At 39.4% G+C, this 16401-nt stretch overlaps 1 protein-coding gene across 4 annotated transcripts in view; it reads left to right on the top strand.

Annotated features, from left to right (window-relative positions):
* The first annotated feature begins 2914 nt into the window (after positions 1–2914).
* Positions 2915–16401, top strand: part of RFX7 (regulatory factor X7) — a 136277-nt gene continuing 122790 nt past the window's right edge. The window contains exons 1-2 of one of the 4 annotated variants that reach the window (XM_027571081.2): positions 2915–3045; positions 3197–3359. In XM_027571081.2, the coding sequence (XP_027426882.1) occupies positions 3199–3359 (161 nt within the window). In that variant the 5' untranslated portion in view covers positions 2915–3045; positions 3197–3198. Of the gene's footprint in view, positions 3046–3179; positions 3360–11709; positions 11858–16401 lie in introns of those variants that run through there. The other 3 variants (XM_027571082.2, XM_027571083.2, XM_027571080.2) reach the window with 3 other exon arrangements.

The following is a 16401-nucleotide window of genomic DNA, read 5'->3' as shown; positions in this document are numbered from 1 at the left end:
AATAAAACACACTCTACTCCCAGATTTTAAGGGAGCAGTGGGGGCTGATCCTTTCCTCCCTGCAAAGATGTCTCATTCTGGCAATTAGGTCTCTTCCGCCTGATACTATCCACCACCCCTTTCATTGCTGGTTAAACCCAAGAGGCCCAGATGTCTCCTCCAGCTTCCTGTTGGTCCCTGAAGGCCCCAAAGTCTCAACAATGCCCTCTAGACAGCACGCCCTTCCACCCCCACCGCAGGGCAGCTCAGGGCTGCAGCTCTGCTGAGCCCTCTAGTGGCAGCTAGGGTAACATGGCTCGTTCATGGAACGGATAAAAAAGCTCTCAAAAGTTGCACTCGGGAAGCCAGCCTGTGTGACACCGGGTAGCGTACTTTAAAAGAAAGTCTTGTTTCTCAGCTTCCTTTCCCTAAGGCCTTTGACAGGTCTCAGAAACATTATCTTTCTCGAATGAAATCTCCTACCCCCTAGGATCTCCCCCTGCCAGGGTGTGGCAAGGTGGAGCCATCATTCTTTCTTGACCAAGTCAAAAATTAGAATCTGGGGGACTTGGCAACTTTCCCGAATGCTTTTTTTTTTTTTTTTTTTTTACTTCCTCCATCTTCTCCATGGATATAGAGTTTACATATACATTCAAGATTTTTCAGTATTACATCATTTTCAGCATGGGTTGCAGATTGTGGAATTAAGACTTCCAGGATCAAACTCCTGGCTCCCTCACTAACTGGATAGCTTTAAGAATGTTATTTAACCTCTCTAAGCTTCTGTTTCATCCGTATAATAGGAGAATAATAGCACCTACAGTAGATATATAGTTTGGGAAGGAATAACTATGATATATATGGAAAGTGCTAGATCTGGCATGCTGAATGTGCTCAACAAACATCAACTATTTTTATTCTTCTTCAAAGCTTCTGTCTAGTACACACCATGTCTATCAATTAGGTACAGAAAAATACTCTTTACATAGGACACAAAGGTACATATGCAAAATGAATTCATAAACAACCTATATTTTCCTAAAGTGGTTAAGAGTGACCTTAGGTAATCTGTATTAAACAATCAGTGCAAAGGGTATCAGGATGCAAAGGGATGGAAGCAGCCTGAAATCCTCATGGAGGAGCTGTGTTTTGTACCCAGGTGTCCTTCCTCCCTCCCATTTCACCACACCCCACCATCTGCATCTGCGAGTGTTCAGGGTGAATCTGGGAGCCAGGCCTGAGTGCACAGTGGTGCAAAAACAAGAGAGTTCCAGGGCAAGGCAGGGCAGAGAGCACTCCGAAGCCAGGAAGCCCAAGCCAATCAGATTCCCCACCCAGGACTCTAAAAGGTGGCAGAGCCTCCATGGCCCAAAGTCCAAGCACAGCAGGAAAGTGGCCAGAGAACCTGATAGGTAGAAACCTGATAGAAACTGTCAGAAAAGTTAAAGCTGAAGAGCTCACAACACCCACAGGCCCAGAGAAAGGTCAGTGTGAGTTGAGCAGCTGTTCCATCTGGTGCCAGAGGCCTTAGCTGTTGTCTTCTACAGCCAGGCCGTTCGGGCCGCCCTGATCAGCCCCACCTAGAAAAGCCAATTCTTCTGCTCTTAAAGGGGACTTGCTTGTTCCTAGCAGAGTCTTAGTCCTAGTGGCCAAAAGTGTCTCTTAAGTATGAATGGGCAGAAGGGCGCAGAGAGTGCGTCCAAGGGTTCAACTGGCTCCAAAGGAGGTGCTTATGGCTGGAGCTTGAGCCTCCATGTTGTTAGAACTGCATGTGTTTCTCTCAGAGGCAGGCAGGGACCTTGGCTGCCAGGGACCCTGACAAGCCGCGACTTGAGCTGTGCCTTAGAGCCTGGGTTGGCTTGAGAGCGGTATAGAGGAGGGAGGGAGGGCATTCCTGGAAAGGGGGTGGGGTGGGGAGCTGAGGGGAACAGCATGAGCAAAGGCACGAAGGAAGAATGAATCTGCTGCGCGTTGAGAATGGCATGGAGACTTCACTGATTGGAGCCGGGAGTTCTTGCAGGGGGATGGAGGCAGCTATGATTGGATAACTAAAGTGGGGCCAGATTTGGAGGGCTTTGAATGCCCGACTGAGAAGCACTCAACCCAGCTCCTGACTTGCGATTTCCGTTCAAGACTGAATTACCCAAAGGGTGGTTAATTCCAAAGGGTGTTCTTCTTTGGGGGCTTCTGAAAAGTCAGCTTATCCTCTTACCTGCTTCAGTTCTCTTCACTTACCCAGGGAGAAAGCAATCCTCACTTGTCGAGGGGAGGGAGGGAAATGTTGATTAATTTTACTTTTCCTGATTTGAAGATGCCAGAAAAAAAAACCCCAAAATCCCATTTCCACGCCAAATATTTGGTTTCTCCTCCTCCTCCTCACGCAAGTTCTCTTTCTCTCGCCAGCACCTCCCCCACGTTTTCCTGCTCTCCTCCACCAGCTTGGCCAGTCCCCTCCTCGGCCCCGGAGGCGCGCGTTCCGGGCCGAGCTGGCCCGCGCCCGCCCTGCGCACCCGTGCGCCCCCCTCCCGGCCCCCTGCGCCCGCGCCCGTAACCCGCACACGCTGGTCCACGCCCCCCCCCCTCCACGGCCGAGCGGTAGGTGTTTTGCCGTCTGCGCCGGGCCGCAGTGCGGCTGCGCGCACTAGGCTGCCTCCCGGGCTGGCAGGGCAGCGGCGGCCGCGGTGGCGGCGGGGCCGGGAGCGAGCGGCGGCGGCGGCGGCGGCGGCGGCGTGGGGAGTGGCGTGGAGCCGAGCTTGGGGCTGCAGCAGTGCGGGCCCCCGGAGTAGAAAGCCCCGGGGGGCAAGAAAGGAAGGCCAGGCCGCGGAGTCCCTGAGCAGCCGTTCTTGGATTTGGGGGAACCTTGCCCCCCCCACCTCGCCTTCAGACGTCCCCTCCTCATCCCCCCAGCCCCGGCCGCTGACGGGAGGAGGCGGCGGCGGCGGCGGGGGGCTGAGGGGCGCCGCCATGCCTCTCCCGCGGTGAAGCGTCCCTGCCGTGAGGAGCCGCTCGGTCTCCCCGGTGATGTCCCCCAGGCGGCAGGCGAAAGCGACTCACTCGAGCCCTGGGGTAAAGGCCTAGCTTATTCAGCTTCCTTCCTCCTCCTCCTCTTCCCTTCCCCCCTCCTCCTCCTCTCCCCCTTCGTCCTCCCCTCCCCGTCTCTTCCCTCACCCTTCCCCGCGCCCCCATCTTCCCTCCCTCCCTCCCACCCCTCCAGCAGCGATGGCAGAGGAACAACAACAGCCGCCACCACAGCAGCCTGATGCCCATCAGCAGCTTCCCTCCAGCGTCCCCAACTCGGGGGTGGCTCTGCCAGCCCTTGTGCCTGGGCTGCCAGGGACAGAGGCCAGCGCGCTGCAACACAAGATCAAGAACTCCATCTGGTAAGAGGATCCTCCATCGCTGGGGTAAAAAAGCCCAGGCACATTTCTGCTGCAAAGGGGGTGGGGGGTGGGGGGCGGCGGGCGGAGGAGGAGGCTGATGCATTCATTGAATGTGGGTATCCAGAGTCGGGTGCATATTTATAGGACCTCTGGAGGTGTGTGGACTTTGCATCAGCCTCTGGTCTCCATAGCCAAAAAATGCCTTTACCCCCTCCTCAATTGTGAGTGTAGATAAGTTATATGTGTTTTTCACTTACGTGTAAGAGGAATATGGGTCGAAATTAAGTCATATTGCATGATGGTGGCATGAATTTGGGACTGAGGAATGTGAAATGTGTTTACTCCTTTTTGCAAGCATACAGGGAGGAAGAAGTGTATTGTGAATTTTCACCAGACATTGTGCGTAAGAATATTAACATGCAGCACAAAACCTAATGTGTCTCTTCCTTTCCGTTGATTTAGCTGCTATTTCTGGGTGTTTTTGCCTTCTTTATTCTGAGATTAAATTTCCTTTCCAGGGAGTTTATTTGCATGATTTTGAAGAAAGGGCTTTTTTGGTATAAGGTATTTTAAGGTGGTGGTTTACACTGTAAAGTGATTTTTTAATTTAAAAACGTTTTAATTTAAAATGTCTTGTTATTTCGTGTCTTTTTAGAAATCATAGATGAGATACCCTTTGCTATTTCTGTACTTTCTTGTATGAGAATTTTCAGCATTAGGTTAAACTCTGAAAGACTGGTGGCAGTCTTTTAATAATTAAATACACTGGGTTAAGTCTGTCTTCTGTTAGAGCCATTGTAAATATTCTTTGAACATGAACTTGCATTATTTCTGTAGGACTTTTCATTAACTGACATTTTGTAAAATGTAGTGCTATTTTAAAAATGGAAAGCAATATTTGGAATTTGGTCTAAGAGATTGCTTTTAATAGAAGTTTTAAAATAGAAGTGAATGTGGTGTAGAACAAGCTCTGATTTTACAAATGAAATCTTGCATGTCCATCATTGAATATGACTATTAAAATATCAAAACTCCTTACTTTCATTGCAATTTAAAAATAAATGCATCATAAAAACAACTGGCATTGCAGTACAGTATTTAGATTAGACATTTAAAAAGTGACAATTTTTAAATACAAAATTAAGGTTTGTTATATAGTAATTTTTTTTATTTCTTGGCATACATCCATATTGTCATGATGCTAATATGAAGTAGGTCAGTGCAGGCTTTAATAGTTTCTTACTACACAGTAATTGGCAGTTGAGTATCTTGCTTTCAGTTTTAATTTTAAGATGTTTAAATATTTTAAAGGAGATTTTTTTTTTGGCTTCGATAATCAATAGTCATGTTTTGGCAACTTGAATAGGTCAGATAAGTAAGATTGTCTTCTATGTGTGTGTATGAAACAGAGAAAGAGAGAAGCCTTTATTCTTTGATGGATATCCTCACCCCCTTTTAAAAGCTGTTATTTAAAGGGAGAGATGGTTAATCTTCTGCTTACCATCAAGGTTTCCAGAAATCAGTGGGGTTCCCCCTCCTCCATTAACTTGATGTAACTTAGTGTCTCTGAACCCATCATTGAATTGCATTAAACCCCTTGGTTTTTACATTTAAGGTAAGGGACACCCAAATTAAAGGACTAAGTCTTTTAAGAAAGGCACATTTTTAAAAGTTGAATTAGTAATGTATATTTTAATTTATTATGAGAACAATAGGGGAAAGGAAACTCCACTTTATATTTTTAATACAGGAGTAAGTTTTATAGCCAACTGAACGATAATGATAGTGTGGTGCTCTTTTTGGTAAATCATGTGATTTAATTATTCTTTCATTGATAATTTATATTTACACATTCATTACAGCTTAACTGCACTGACTCTAATGTGAGGAAAAACTTACCCTGAAGAAGAGTGCACTTTATTTTTTGCTACTTGCTCAGAAAAAATAACAGCAACAAACACCTTACTCCCCACATATATAATTTTATATCTTTATTTTAAAATTGTAATGGCACACTTACTAGCATTTAATTTTCAAGTGTAGAAATCCTATTTGTAAAAATGATTTCTTCATATTGTGTTTAGAACTTTGGAATAAACGACATTAGTGGATAATAAACAACATTAATGGGTATAATTAATATATAGTCTCATATCCCCTGCTCTACAAGACTGGATTTATATTATTCATCAAGTGACTATATAAAATAAACACACTAAAAAATGAAAGCTCCTTCACCACCTCCTTTGAACTAGTGTGTATATACTAAATTAAAATCATTTTTAATAGATAAGATTACAGTTTTTTAGGTATCTCATTTCACATTTTGTGAGGGAACAGTATCTTTTTATCATTTACTTTATAACTTGATGCTCTGAGAGATCAATTTTGTACTCCTTTCTGCATCAACCTTTGGTATCATTACTAATGAGGATTTAAAATTATGTTAATCCAAAATGTGGTATTTAAAAATTATCAAAAGGGTTTTGCATTTAGGTTGATCATAGTTTCTAAATTATTAAACTTGCAGATTACAAACAAGTCTGTACTTGTCTTCCTATTCAACAAATATAGCATGTGAGGCAGGTCTTTAGCTGGACAGTGAGATATTTAGTATTTCAGTTGATAATTTATTCTGTTTATTAAACTAAAATGCTGTTTGATAAAAGTATGTCCATTGTAATTTCAAGCATTAAATGAGACTTTGGAAAAAAAAGATGAAGTGTTCAAAGTTGAAATCATTGGTATCTAATGAGACCAGAAACTATATTTCATAAGAATTGGAAATATAATTTATAATTTTTAAGGTAGTTCTAGAAAATAAAGATACTGCCAACTTGATAGTGTTGTAATATTTGTGTAATATATTTATGAATATCATCAACCTAAATCCAAGTTAACAAGCCTGCACTATTCTTGACCTTCCTCACTCCCATTCCAGAGACAAGGTCCAAATCACTTAGTACTTTGAAAGGAGATTTATTTGCAGAGATGTATTTTAATCCTGAATATGCTGTGAAAATGTTGTTTATCTTTTCCAAACAGTAGAATTTTAATACAAACTTTTCATTAAAAAAAGAAAGCTAGCAACCTAAAACAGCCAAAACTAACCTCACTGCAAACTTCTTGAACTTACATTGCACCCCTGTTTGGTTACTTAAAAAAAGAATGCCAAAGCAAGTTTTTCTTTCCTCTTATCTCCCGCAGTGTCTTCATTGTTTAAAAGAGAAAAAAGAAAATTTGTATTTAGTTTACATATATGTATGTATATACTAAGTGTTTTCTTTTCCATTTTAAAGCAGTTTTACTTGAAACCCTGATAGGATAAAATTGCTATGGAAAAAAATAGGATAGAAAAAATTACATTTGATATCTCTTCCGTATGTTGGTGATTAGTTATAAGAATAATCATGCTTTCATGGGTGGGAGTGATTAACATATTTGCCATTAGGCTGTAACATAAACAACAAACCTTTACCTAGAAATTGAAAGAAATCTTGATGTTTTATTGTAGAAAATGTTCTAATACTGTATTTACTCAACAAATGAATTCAGGGATTCTTAAAAGATTTAGTTATCAATTGTTATTTATATAAGCTTTTATTTGTAAGTAAGACTGTATAAGCCATTTCTTAAATAGTCCTGTAAGATGTGTCACTGTTCTACCCACTTTTTGGAAACAGATAAATTAAATGACAGGAAAACTAGGATTCCTCTCATTCATTATCAGACCCTGGAAGCTGTGCATGCCGTGGCCAGAGTTCCTTGTCTTTATTCAGTCCTGTAAGTCATACAGACTTCTGAGTCTCATACATTTTAGGCTTAAAATTATAAATAAACTGGAATTATGTATGTGGACCATTTGGATGTTTTCTAAATTCTAATTTAAACCCAATTTTACTTTCTTATGTATTAGTTACAGTGAGCAAAGTATGATGATCCAAAAGGTTTACATGGTGTTACCATATTAGACCTGATTCTGTCCCATATACTAGAACTCAGCAGTTCCATTTTGTCCTTGGTTCTGGGTCAGGGCATTTATTAGCTCTGTCTGAGAAATAGTTGTTGTTCCTTCTCCTGCAGTGGGAAACATTTACTGTAAAGCTTATAACTTCAGAGTTTACTTTAACCATAAGTCCCTGATCTGCATTTTGCTTTAAAATGAGAAACTGACTAGTACATTAGCTGGCTTTCATTATTTTTGATTAGTTGGTTGAACATGCTGCTTACCCTGAGTTTAGCCTGTCTTCCATACCAAGCACACCAAGGGTGCTTTTGTTTGTCTATATTGAGGCCAGCTGTGATGGTTGCATCCCAACACCGAGTGTTTGTGATTACAGAAAGAAGGCAGTTCCTTGCTTTCCTCTATGATTTGAAACTAATTGTCTTCCCTCTTGACCAGGAAGGCAAGTTAAGCAATTTGAAGCCCCTGGATTTTCTGGCCTATTGTTTAGCTCTTAGGTAATGGATGTGTGTGTGTATAAATAATTTACCAATTTGCTCTCCCCACTGGGAGGTGTCTTGACTGTTATGTGCAAAACTGATTTGGTTTCTATCTCACTATTAGTTTTTGGTATTATTGGGGGAAATGAGCTTCACAGTGGTGGAAAAGACAGAAGTGTTTTATCTGTTACAAAAGAACGCTTTGAGTAAAAACTTGTGTCACATCACTTTTTATATTAGAAAAACAATGTTGCACACTAAAATTGTACAAATGAAAATAATTAAAATGAACATTGCCATTTACTCAAATTTGAACACTAAGCAAGAACAGTGTGTAAGTACTTAACCTGAGTACCTGCTATATACAAAGTACTATGCTAGAGACTGGCATTTGAGGAATGCCCATTCATTCACTTGTAATGTTAACCTTGTCATATTAACCCAAGCAAAAAAGTGCAATAAAACTCTTTTATTCAGTTAGGGAACCAGGGAAAGCAGTGACAAGTGCCAAAGTGTTAATTGTGAGAAAAGTAGACCCTCGTTTCCTTGTCTGTAAAATGAAAAGTTTATACTAGATGACCTTGCAAGTTCCTTTAGCTTTACTTTCTGTGACTCTGTTACTAAATTAATATTGACAGCAATAATAAAACATACCATAAGCACAGTGAAAGACTAACAGAATTAACTAATCACAGGCAATCAACAGAACATTTTCAATGGACGAATTGTTAGGATTTGTCAGTGTTTCCTTGGGTGTTAGCCCGGGAGGACTCTCCGAAGGTGTTATTCACTTCTTGTTACCTTGTGCAAGAGTTCTGTTATGTGAGATTCAGTCTGCAAATATTTATTGAGCATGTATTACATTTAAAGTGTTCTAAAAGCCGTTGTTGATTATGCAAAAATATGTAAGTCTATGCAGCAATCCTTGTTGGGGAGCTTACCAGTTGAGAGATTGCACTAGGGGGACTATTGTGTGCTTTTTTTGTTTTGTTTTGCTTCTAAAAAGGTTCTCCATACTTATAAGCACCTCACATAGGAACTTTTTCCTATTATAATAATGTAATATTTTAAGGCAGTAGTGAATGTTATATTGTCAATTTGGTTATGTAAATAAGAAAGGTGTATTTTCTTTTCAGAATAATTTAGTGCAGGGTTGAACCTTACAACTTTTCCTCTTTATCTAGGGTATACTTTTTAATGTGTAATTGTGACAGTTCTTTATACCTGTTAAAGAACAAGACAGTAAGATGGTTATTTCATATCTCTGACCAAACTAGACCAGTCTTACCCAGTGCCTCTTTTTCTACCAGTCTCTGTGTATTTAGCTGCTTTCTCTTGTGCTTTATTGAAGGTTCTAAGAGTTCAGGTTAAGATGAGCAGCATGACCAAAAGGAGGAAGGATCTTCCTGTCCTGGGCAGGGTAATAAATAAGGAACAATAAGCTTTGAGGCCTTAATGCACTTGATTGCTGACTATGAGATTAAGATAGTTAACACTTAACCAATACGAATAGAAACTTTAAAACATGATTTAATTTTTTTTCCTTGAGACTTTTAAGTGTTTTCTGTTTATGGACTATAATATCTCCTATTTATAAGAGGAAATAGAAAACAACTAGGTTTGGTTAATTATGCATATCATTATCAGACATCTATTACAATAGCTCCTATATATATTATGAAAAGTTGTGTGGGAGGTGAGGTTTTATATTCCTTATATCTAAGAACAAACTGAAAACATAAAGATATTCCTTACTATTTGAGTCTGTTTGGTTTCTGAATTCAGAGAGTGAGAGGTCAGAATAACATTCCAATCTGTTATGTCTTGGAATTTTGGAAGGCAGGAGTCCATATGGTGTGAAATACCATCTCCAAATAGCCTTATCTAAAAAAAAATAAATAAAAAATAAATTTACCTGAACCCTTTCATAGTCTGAGTTTAGATAGCAAGAATTCAGATAGCATACACTCATTCCAACACAGGATTAACAAATTGATGTGAATTTACATGCTAAATCTGATTGATTAGTGATACCTACCAAGGACATGGGGATAGAAGTGAACTATTGGCATCTTGGGGGTATGAGTCCCTAGGGCTATGGTGTTGCAATTTATGAGGCCTCATTTTAAGATACGAACCAAGCATTGAGAGCACCTGGGTTTGTGTTTTTCTTTATGTACTTGTATTTTTTTTTTATTTTTCTGTGGCTTTCCTACTTTGATCACCTTGTACTGCCAAGTAGCTACAAAATGAGAACAAGGGGATTACTGCATTAAGTGGCGACTGCAGTTTACACTAACCCATTTTCTTTGCTTTTATTACCTTGTTTCTCTGCTTATGCCTGTGCTGATCTCTCTACCTGCTACTTTAAAAACCTTTCTTTTTTCCCTGCTGATACAAGGGTTTAACTTTAAGATTCAATTCATGTGCTACTGTTTCCATGAAATTTTTCTCAACTCTCGAAGAACAATGATCTGAGTTGTGTAAATTAACTTTTTTCAGTGATTTAGGCTGGTTTTCCTGAGATGAGCCCATTTTACTTAATTTGTACTGAATTTAAATGAAACATTCTCATTTTTTAATATGTGAAGTTCGTAGGAATTCAGAAACAGAATATACCTGAAACAAAACAGTCACTGCATAATAAGTAATTTACAATATGACAGTAAAATATTTTATTTATGTGGGGTAGCCAAGTACTTGCCATTGTTTTTGCAGTAGGTATGAAATTTTAAAAATTTAATTGGATAAGAGTGTCACTTTAGTGACATCTTGCTTGAAGTAAAGTTGGTGCTTCTGAGAGCCTGGGAAAATGTATTTGAACAGATGCTTCAGTTAATTTAAGTGAATCACTTCGCTAATTTGATTGCAGTTATTAGATCTTTTAATTGTATATGTACATAAGCAATCTGCGATCTAAAATGTAACTTTCAGATTGTTACATGCATGGTCCCTTTTCCCGAAGCAGGAGATCTTAACAAGCAGTATTTGGCCAAATTCTGTACATACAAGTTTCAAAGTAGTGAGAAGATTAAGAACTAATCCTGAATTTACAGAATCAAGTGGTCAAGGAAAACTGAATTCCATATGCCTTTATTTTAATGTCTACTATATACAGGCATAGGAGATTTAAAAAGTAATAAACACTACTCTGCATTTAAAACATTCACCTCTTGTGGAGTAGTTGCATGCATCATCAGTAGAATTTAACAAAAGATTTTGTTAAATGCAGTGATCGTATGGTATAATCGATGGTATTAAAAAATAGAGTTAGATGAGAGGGATTCAGTAGGATAAAATATTCTTACTGGCAAAATTCAGGACGGTGACCTTAACAAAAATCAAGGGAAGGGCTATTGATCCAAGTACACTTAATGGTATGCTTACTGGGAAATCTTTATTCCCACTAGCAGGAATTAGAGTCACAGTTGTTGATGAGAGGAAGCCTTGCCAGTAATGAGAATAATTAGGGGAAGATGGCTTAGGTCAAAATTTGCTTGATTGGGGAGTGGGGTTTCCACCAATCACAATTCTCTCATCGCAATGCAAAGGTAGAAGAAAGAATATAAAGTAATAACAGGGAAGAAGAGGTTGGGCATGTTGAGAACTGGGGCAGAGGAACAGGAACTGCTCTGTTGGTTTTAGAAGAAGGCTCTGTACCCTGAGTTGACTCTGAATAATGGCCACGTCAGGAAGAGGATTAGAATACTACGGTGTGTGGGGTTCCTCATATACCTCACTTAGCCCATATTTTGGCTCCTGTGTCTTAGCATTGATACGTGTGTGCTTTCTCATTATAGGAGGAAGTTTGTTTTCCCCTTTGGATTCATCCCTTTCCGTATAGTTAGGGAATTTGTTCTAATATATACCCTTTCTGTCAGCATCATCAAACTCTTCTTTTCCACAGGCTGCTTTTCCTGTGACTTTATACAGGCTTATGACTTCCTTAAAGCAGCAGCAAACAACCTTGGAGAAAAGTTTTTGCAGTAAAACAAAGACTTGATCTTTCAGTGACCTAAAGAGCTCATTCATAGTCTAAGAAAAAAAGTCATTAGGTAAGTGAATGAAGAATGTAAATACTCATTTTATAAGAATAATAATATAAACAGTTAACAATGCAAAAATCCTTATTCAATAATAAAAAATAAAGCAGAAAAGTACTATTTTTTTTTGACCACTAAAAAGATTTAAGAAACATGGTAACCATTGCTAGCTAATCTCACTCCTGGTTTTACTATTTTGCTTACCTGTTTCCCTCCCCTCCAGTCCCTCATTTATTATCCTGTTGTGTGATATGTAAGCCCACTCATATATATGGTGGAATAAGTGAACACACATTTTAAAAGCATTAACTGGTTTTGCACTTACGTGGTGGAACAAATGTATGCTCCCCCCCTTTTTATTATATTCTCAAAATTTTCTTGAATGAGCAGGCATTATTTTGAGTTTAGAAAAATCCAAACAAGTAAAATAATGTTTTGTCTACCCTGCTGTTCTTCCTTTTAGCTGCCATCTGTCCATCAGCTCACCACCCCCACTCTGCTAGATCTCTCTGCTCTTGTCCTTTCTGACTTTTGCAGTCTGGCTTCCTGTTCTTCTTGCCAATTCAGTGGCCTTTTTTCAGTCTTTATCTCTCATTATGTCTTCAACTCTTCTTGTTACCATCATTCCTTTGCAGTTTGGGAATTCTCATTCATTCCTTTTTGAGAGCTGCCTTTGTCAGCTACTCTGCCAGGCATTGGGGATTCCATGGGCAAAGATGCAGGGTCCTTGTTTTCATGGATCTTATTTCTGATGAACATTTTATTTTTCCTGTAGATGTACTTTATTTTTGAATTTCCAGACACTTATTTCTCAGCCATCCTTTTTTTTTTTTTTTCCTCTGTTCACTTCTTTGCCAAAGTTAGAAATAGATGGGCTGACCAGACACCTCTGATCACATCTACTGATTCATTCGCTAGAGTACAGGTAGCTACCCCTGTCACTGTACACCTGGCATTTTCACGGTAATCCTTCTGTGCCATAGTGCCTTGCTACCTCAGTTGGCTTTCATGTCTAGCTAATCTACTTCTTTGGGTAGTAGATAGCACCTGTTCCTTCATTCCATAAGGCTAGCAATATTGGTTTCATATTGGATTTTTCTTTTTTAATCCCTGTGCCCAATATTTTAACAGGTTGCCAAGTTTGCAGTGTCACTTATGTTTCTCCCTGTCTTCTACTCCCTATGTTTCCACTGCCAGGACCACAGTTCAGTGCTTTACCGTCTCATTCCTGGATTATTATAGTGGCACCATAGTTGCTCTCTGTCCCTGGCCTTTCCCCTTACTGAACTATGCTGTGATTGCTGCCAAAATAAGTCTTCAAAAACATCCTTTTCCATGTAGTCTCCTTCAGATAACCTATAATAATTTCACCTCACCCACCATATCATTATCTATAGATTTCTGTTAGGTTTCAAAGGCCTGTATAATCTAGCCCCATACAGTCGGTCCAACCCGATTTCTTTCTGTTCACCCGTGTTGAAGTCCCATCAGGCAAGCACTTCAGTGTCTGCCTTATATTTTGTGGTCCTCCTTTTATTCCTGCTTTATATTTTTTCTGGAATCTCTACTCGCCTGTGTCCAAATCCTACTTAATCATGTTCTAACCATTTTTGAAGTCATAGTTCAAATCATTGTACTATAAAACATTCTTTTGCTACTCTAGTCCACATTGGCCTTTTTTTGACCTCAAACTGTATAGTGATGTCTTACAGTTAAGCACTTAATCACTTTAATTTTTGTCCTATGCCGTTCTAGTAAACAGTAAGTTCTTTGAAGCTAGGGGCAACACCTTTTTCATCTTTCTGTTTCTCATCTAGCAGTAAGTACTGGTGAATACTATTTCTCCTGCATTCTTAGAGACACTTGATTTTTTCTACATATTAATGTTTCTGTATTTGACATATTTGATGTGGTAATTTTCTCCCCAAATAAGTTATTAAACTCATGCTGCATTTTACAGAATGGAGGACTTAAAGCAACTGATTTTTTTTTTTAAAAATTGCATAGGTGAAACTGAAGTAATCACTTATTTAGAGTTTCAGTACTACTATTTTGCTTACCTAATTAAATGTTTTTTACTATGTATGTAGAATAAAAAATAATTTATGTCCCAAGTGAGAGACACTGTGTCCCTCGTCTTAAAAATACTGAGCAAATGACTGCTACATAGTTTAGTAACCTTTTATGAATGAGTATACAGTGGTATTTAGTTAGGGTTTGTGGGCTAATCTGCATTCCAATCTAGTTCCCAAGAGATAAAGTTGGAATTTTGAAGAACCCTTTAACATTGACCTGGAGATAGCTTCTTTAAAGTTTGGTTCTGGTGGAGGGTTTGACCTACTTATTTTAGGAGCCAAGACCCAAGGCTAAGGTAACTTGTTGAGTCATGGCCAAAAGCCTGAAGACGGCAAAGGAAACCTGTGAGTTAGGGTAAATAACTAACTGAGGGAGGGAGGTGGATTGATGGAGAAAGTAACAAGGGAATGAATAAAATAGGAAAACAATTCTGAAGGCCCAAAGTGTTTCAGATTCATAAAATAGGTGACGGAGTGTTGGACCTTTCTATTTATCTGACATAGAGACTTTCTGTTTGTTTGTTTGTTTTTAGTCTGATATTCTTTCTTTCAGAGAGGTACAACAACTAGTTTTTAAAAGACACTTCAGCTTTAGAATTGTATTTATATGATGCTATTTGGTTTGTTAGGGCATGGTTCTCTATATTAGCATCATTTAGTATCACCTTGGAACTTGTTAGAAATGTAAATTTTGAGGCTCCAACTCTGATTTACTGTAATAGAAACTCTGGGGCTGTATCCAGCAAGTCTTTGTTTTGCTAGCCCTTCAGGTGATTCTAACACTGAAGTTTGAGATTCCCTTGCTTAGAGAATATATCTTCTACTAAACAATAGTAAGCCGCAGTCCTCTGTGGCAAAATTTTAGTATTCTGAACCCTTGAGTACCCCAGGTAGAGTTAATAACTCCTTTATTTTAAATTTTATAGTATTTGAATGTAATTGTTATAGCATAATTTACACTGTGTTGCAAAAGATTTTCACTAAACTGAATTCTTTAATCTCAGCAATTGTATATTAAATGAATTGATGGATGAATTGATAAATAAAAGTTAAAGATAATGCATAGTCATCATTGTACTCAGCCCTGGTCAACAATTAAAAGACAAACAGACAGACACACATGCACACAAAATACCAAGAGATCACATAATGCAAGAAAGTATGGGATGTATAACCCAGAACCAGAGAGCTTCTACTTTGAAGGGCCAGATGGTAAATACTTTTGGCTTTGTAGGACATAGGGTCTCTGTTGCAATTGCTTTACTCTGCCACTGTTATCAAGAAAGTAGTCACAGACTATATATATATATATATACACACACACACACACACACACACACACACACACACACACACACACACACACACAAATGAATGAATGGCTGGATTTGTTCCATTACTGGCAGAATTTGGCTCTTGGGCAGCAGTTTGTGGACCCCTATATCCCAAACTACTTGAAGAATACAATAATGGTTCTCAGTTCTCCCTTAGGTAACCCCAGGATTATGTGTAAAGCTTATTAGAATGCAAACAAGTAAGAGTTATATTCCAGGGATAGTCTTACCTTAGTGCCTATGATGATAATAAAGTATATTGACTTATCGTTTCTGGTGTGACACATAAAGAGCTTGGAAGTCCTCACTTCTGTCATCCCAACAAGAAAAAAAGCGAACAAACAGAATCAACAATTCTTCTTAGATGTGTCAAGAGAATTGAGGTCTCAGGGCAGACTGCTGCCTAGAAAACTGGAGATAGGCAGATACAGAGAATCAAAGCATAGGGGTGGCAGAAGTCTAGGAGTAGAAGCCCCACAGATGAAGCCGCTCTAGGTAGGAGCACTTTAAGCTTAATTAATAAGCTTGAGAGAGTTGAAAACCAAGGAGGCTGAGTCTTGGGGGTGGGGGTGTCCCCTCACTTTCTTGAGTCTTACCTCCAGAAACCCTACCAGGTTCTCCCTGCGAGGATCAGAGAAAAATCTTTTACTGCCTGCATAGTGAGGGAGGATTTCAGGGGCTGGGGAGTTTGCAGGTAGGGCCAAGGAGGGAGGAGGAGAAAAGTAATCATTTTGAAATCTACCCAGAGCTTTCTGTTCTCTTTAATAAAGCCTGTTTCAAGGGAAAGTATTTTACTTGAGCCTAACCAACAGAGGCTCTGCCAAAGCCTACTTGACCTGGGGGAAGGGAAATACCCCATATAGGCTCACTAAAAGACCGAGACCTAATCATAGGACAATAGAATGCCTCTCTCCAACTTTACCACCGTGTCAGTAGGGCTTCTAAAACAAGTGTAAGCCTCACACCTTATTTAAAGAGTCTCTAGGAGTTCCCAAGGAGAACATGGGAGAGAAAAACAAGGACATTAGAGAAAGTTGTAGTCTTAGATACCACAGCTACAGCAAACAATAAACAGCCTAACTCCTAGTCGATAAACATAAAACTCACACTAAAGGCCTGTCTACCTCCATTCCTTTTACCCAACATT

Source organism: Zalophus californianus, chromosome 6, assembly GCF_009762305.2.
Source record: "Zalophus californianus isolate mZalCal1 chromosome 6, mZalCal1.pri.v2, whole genome shotgun sequence".
NCBI classification, from domain to species: Eukaryota; Metazoa; Chordata; class Mammalia; order Carnivora; family Otariidae; genus Zalophus; species Zalophus californianus.
This window is presented reverse-complemented; position numbering and strand designations above follow the sequence as displayed.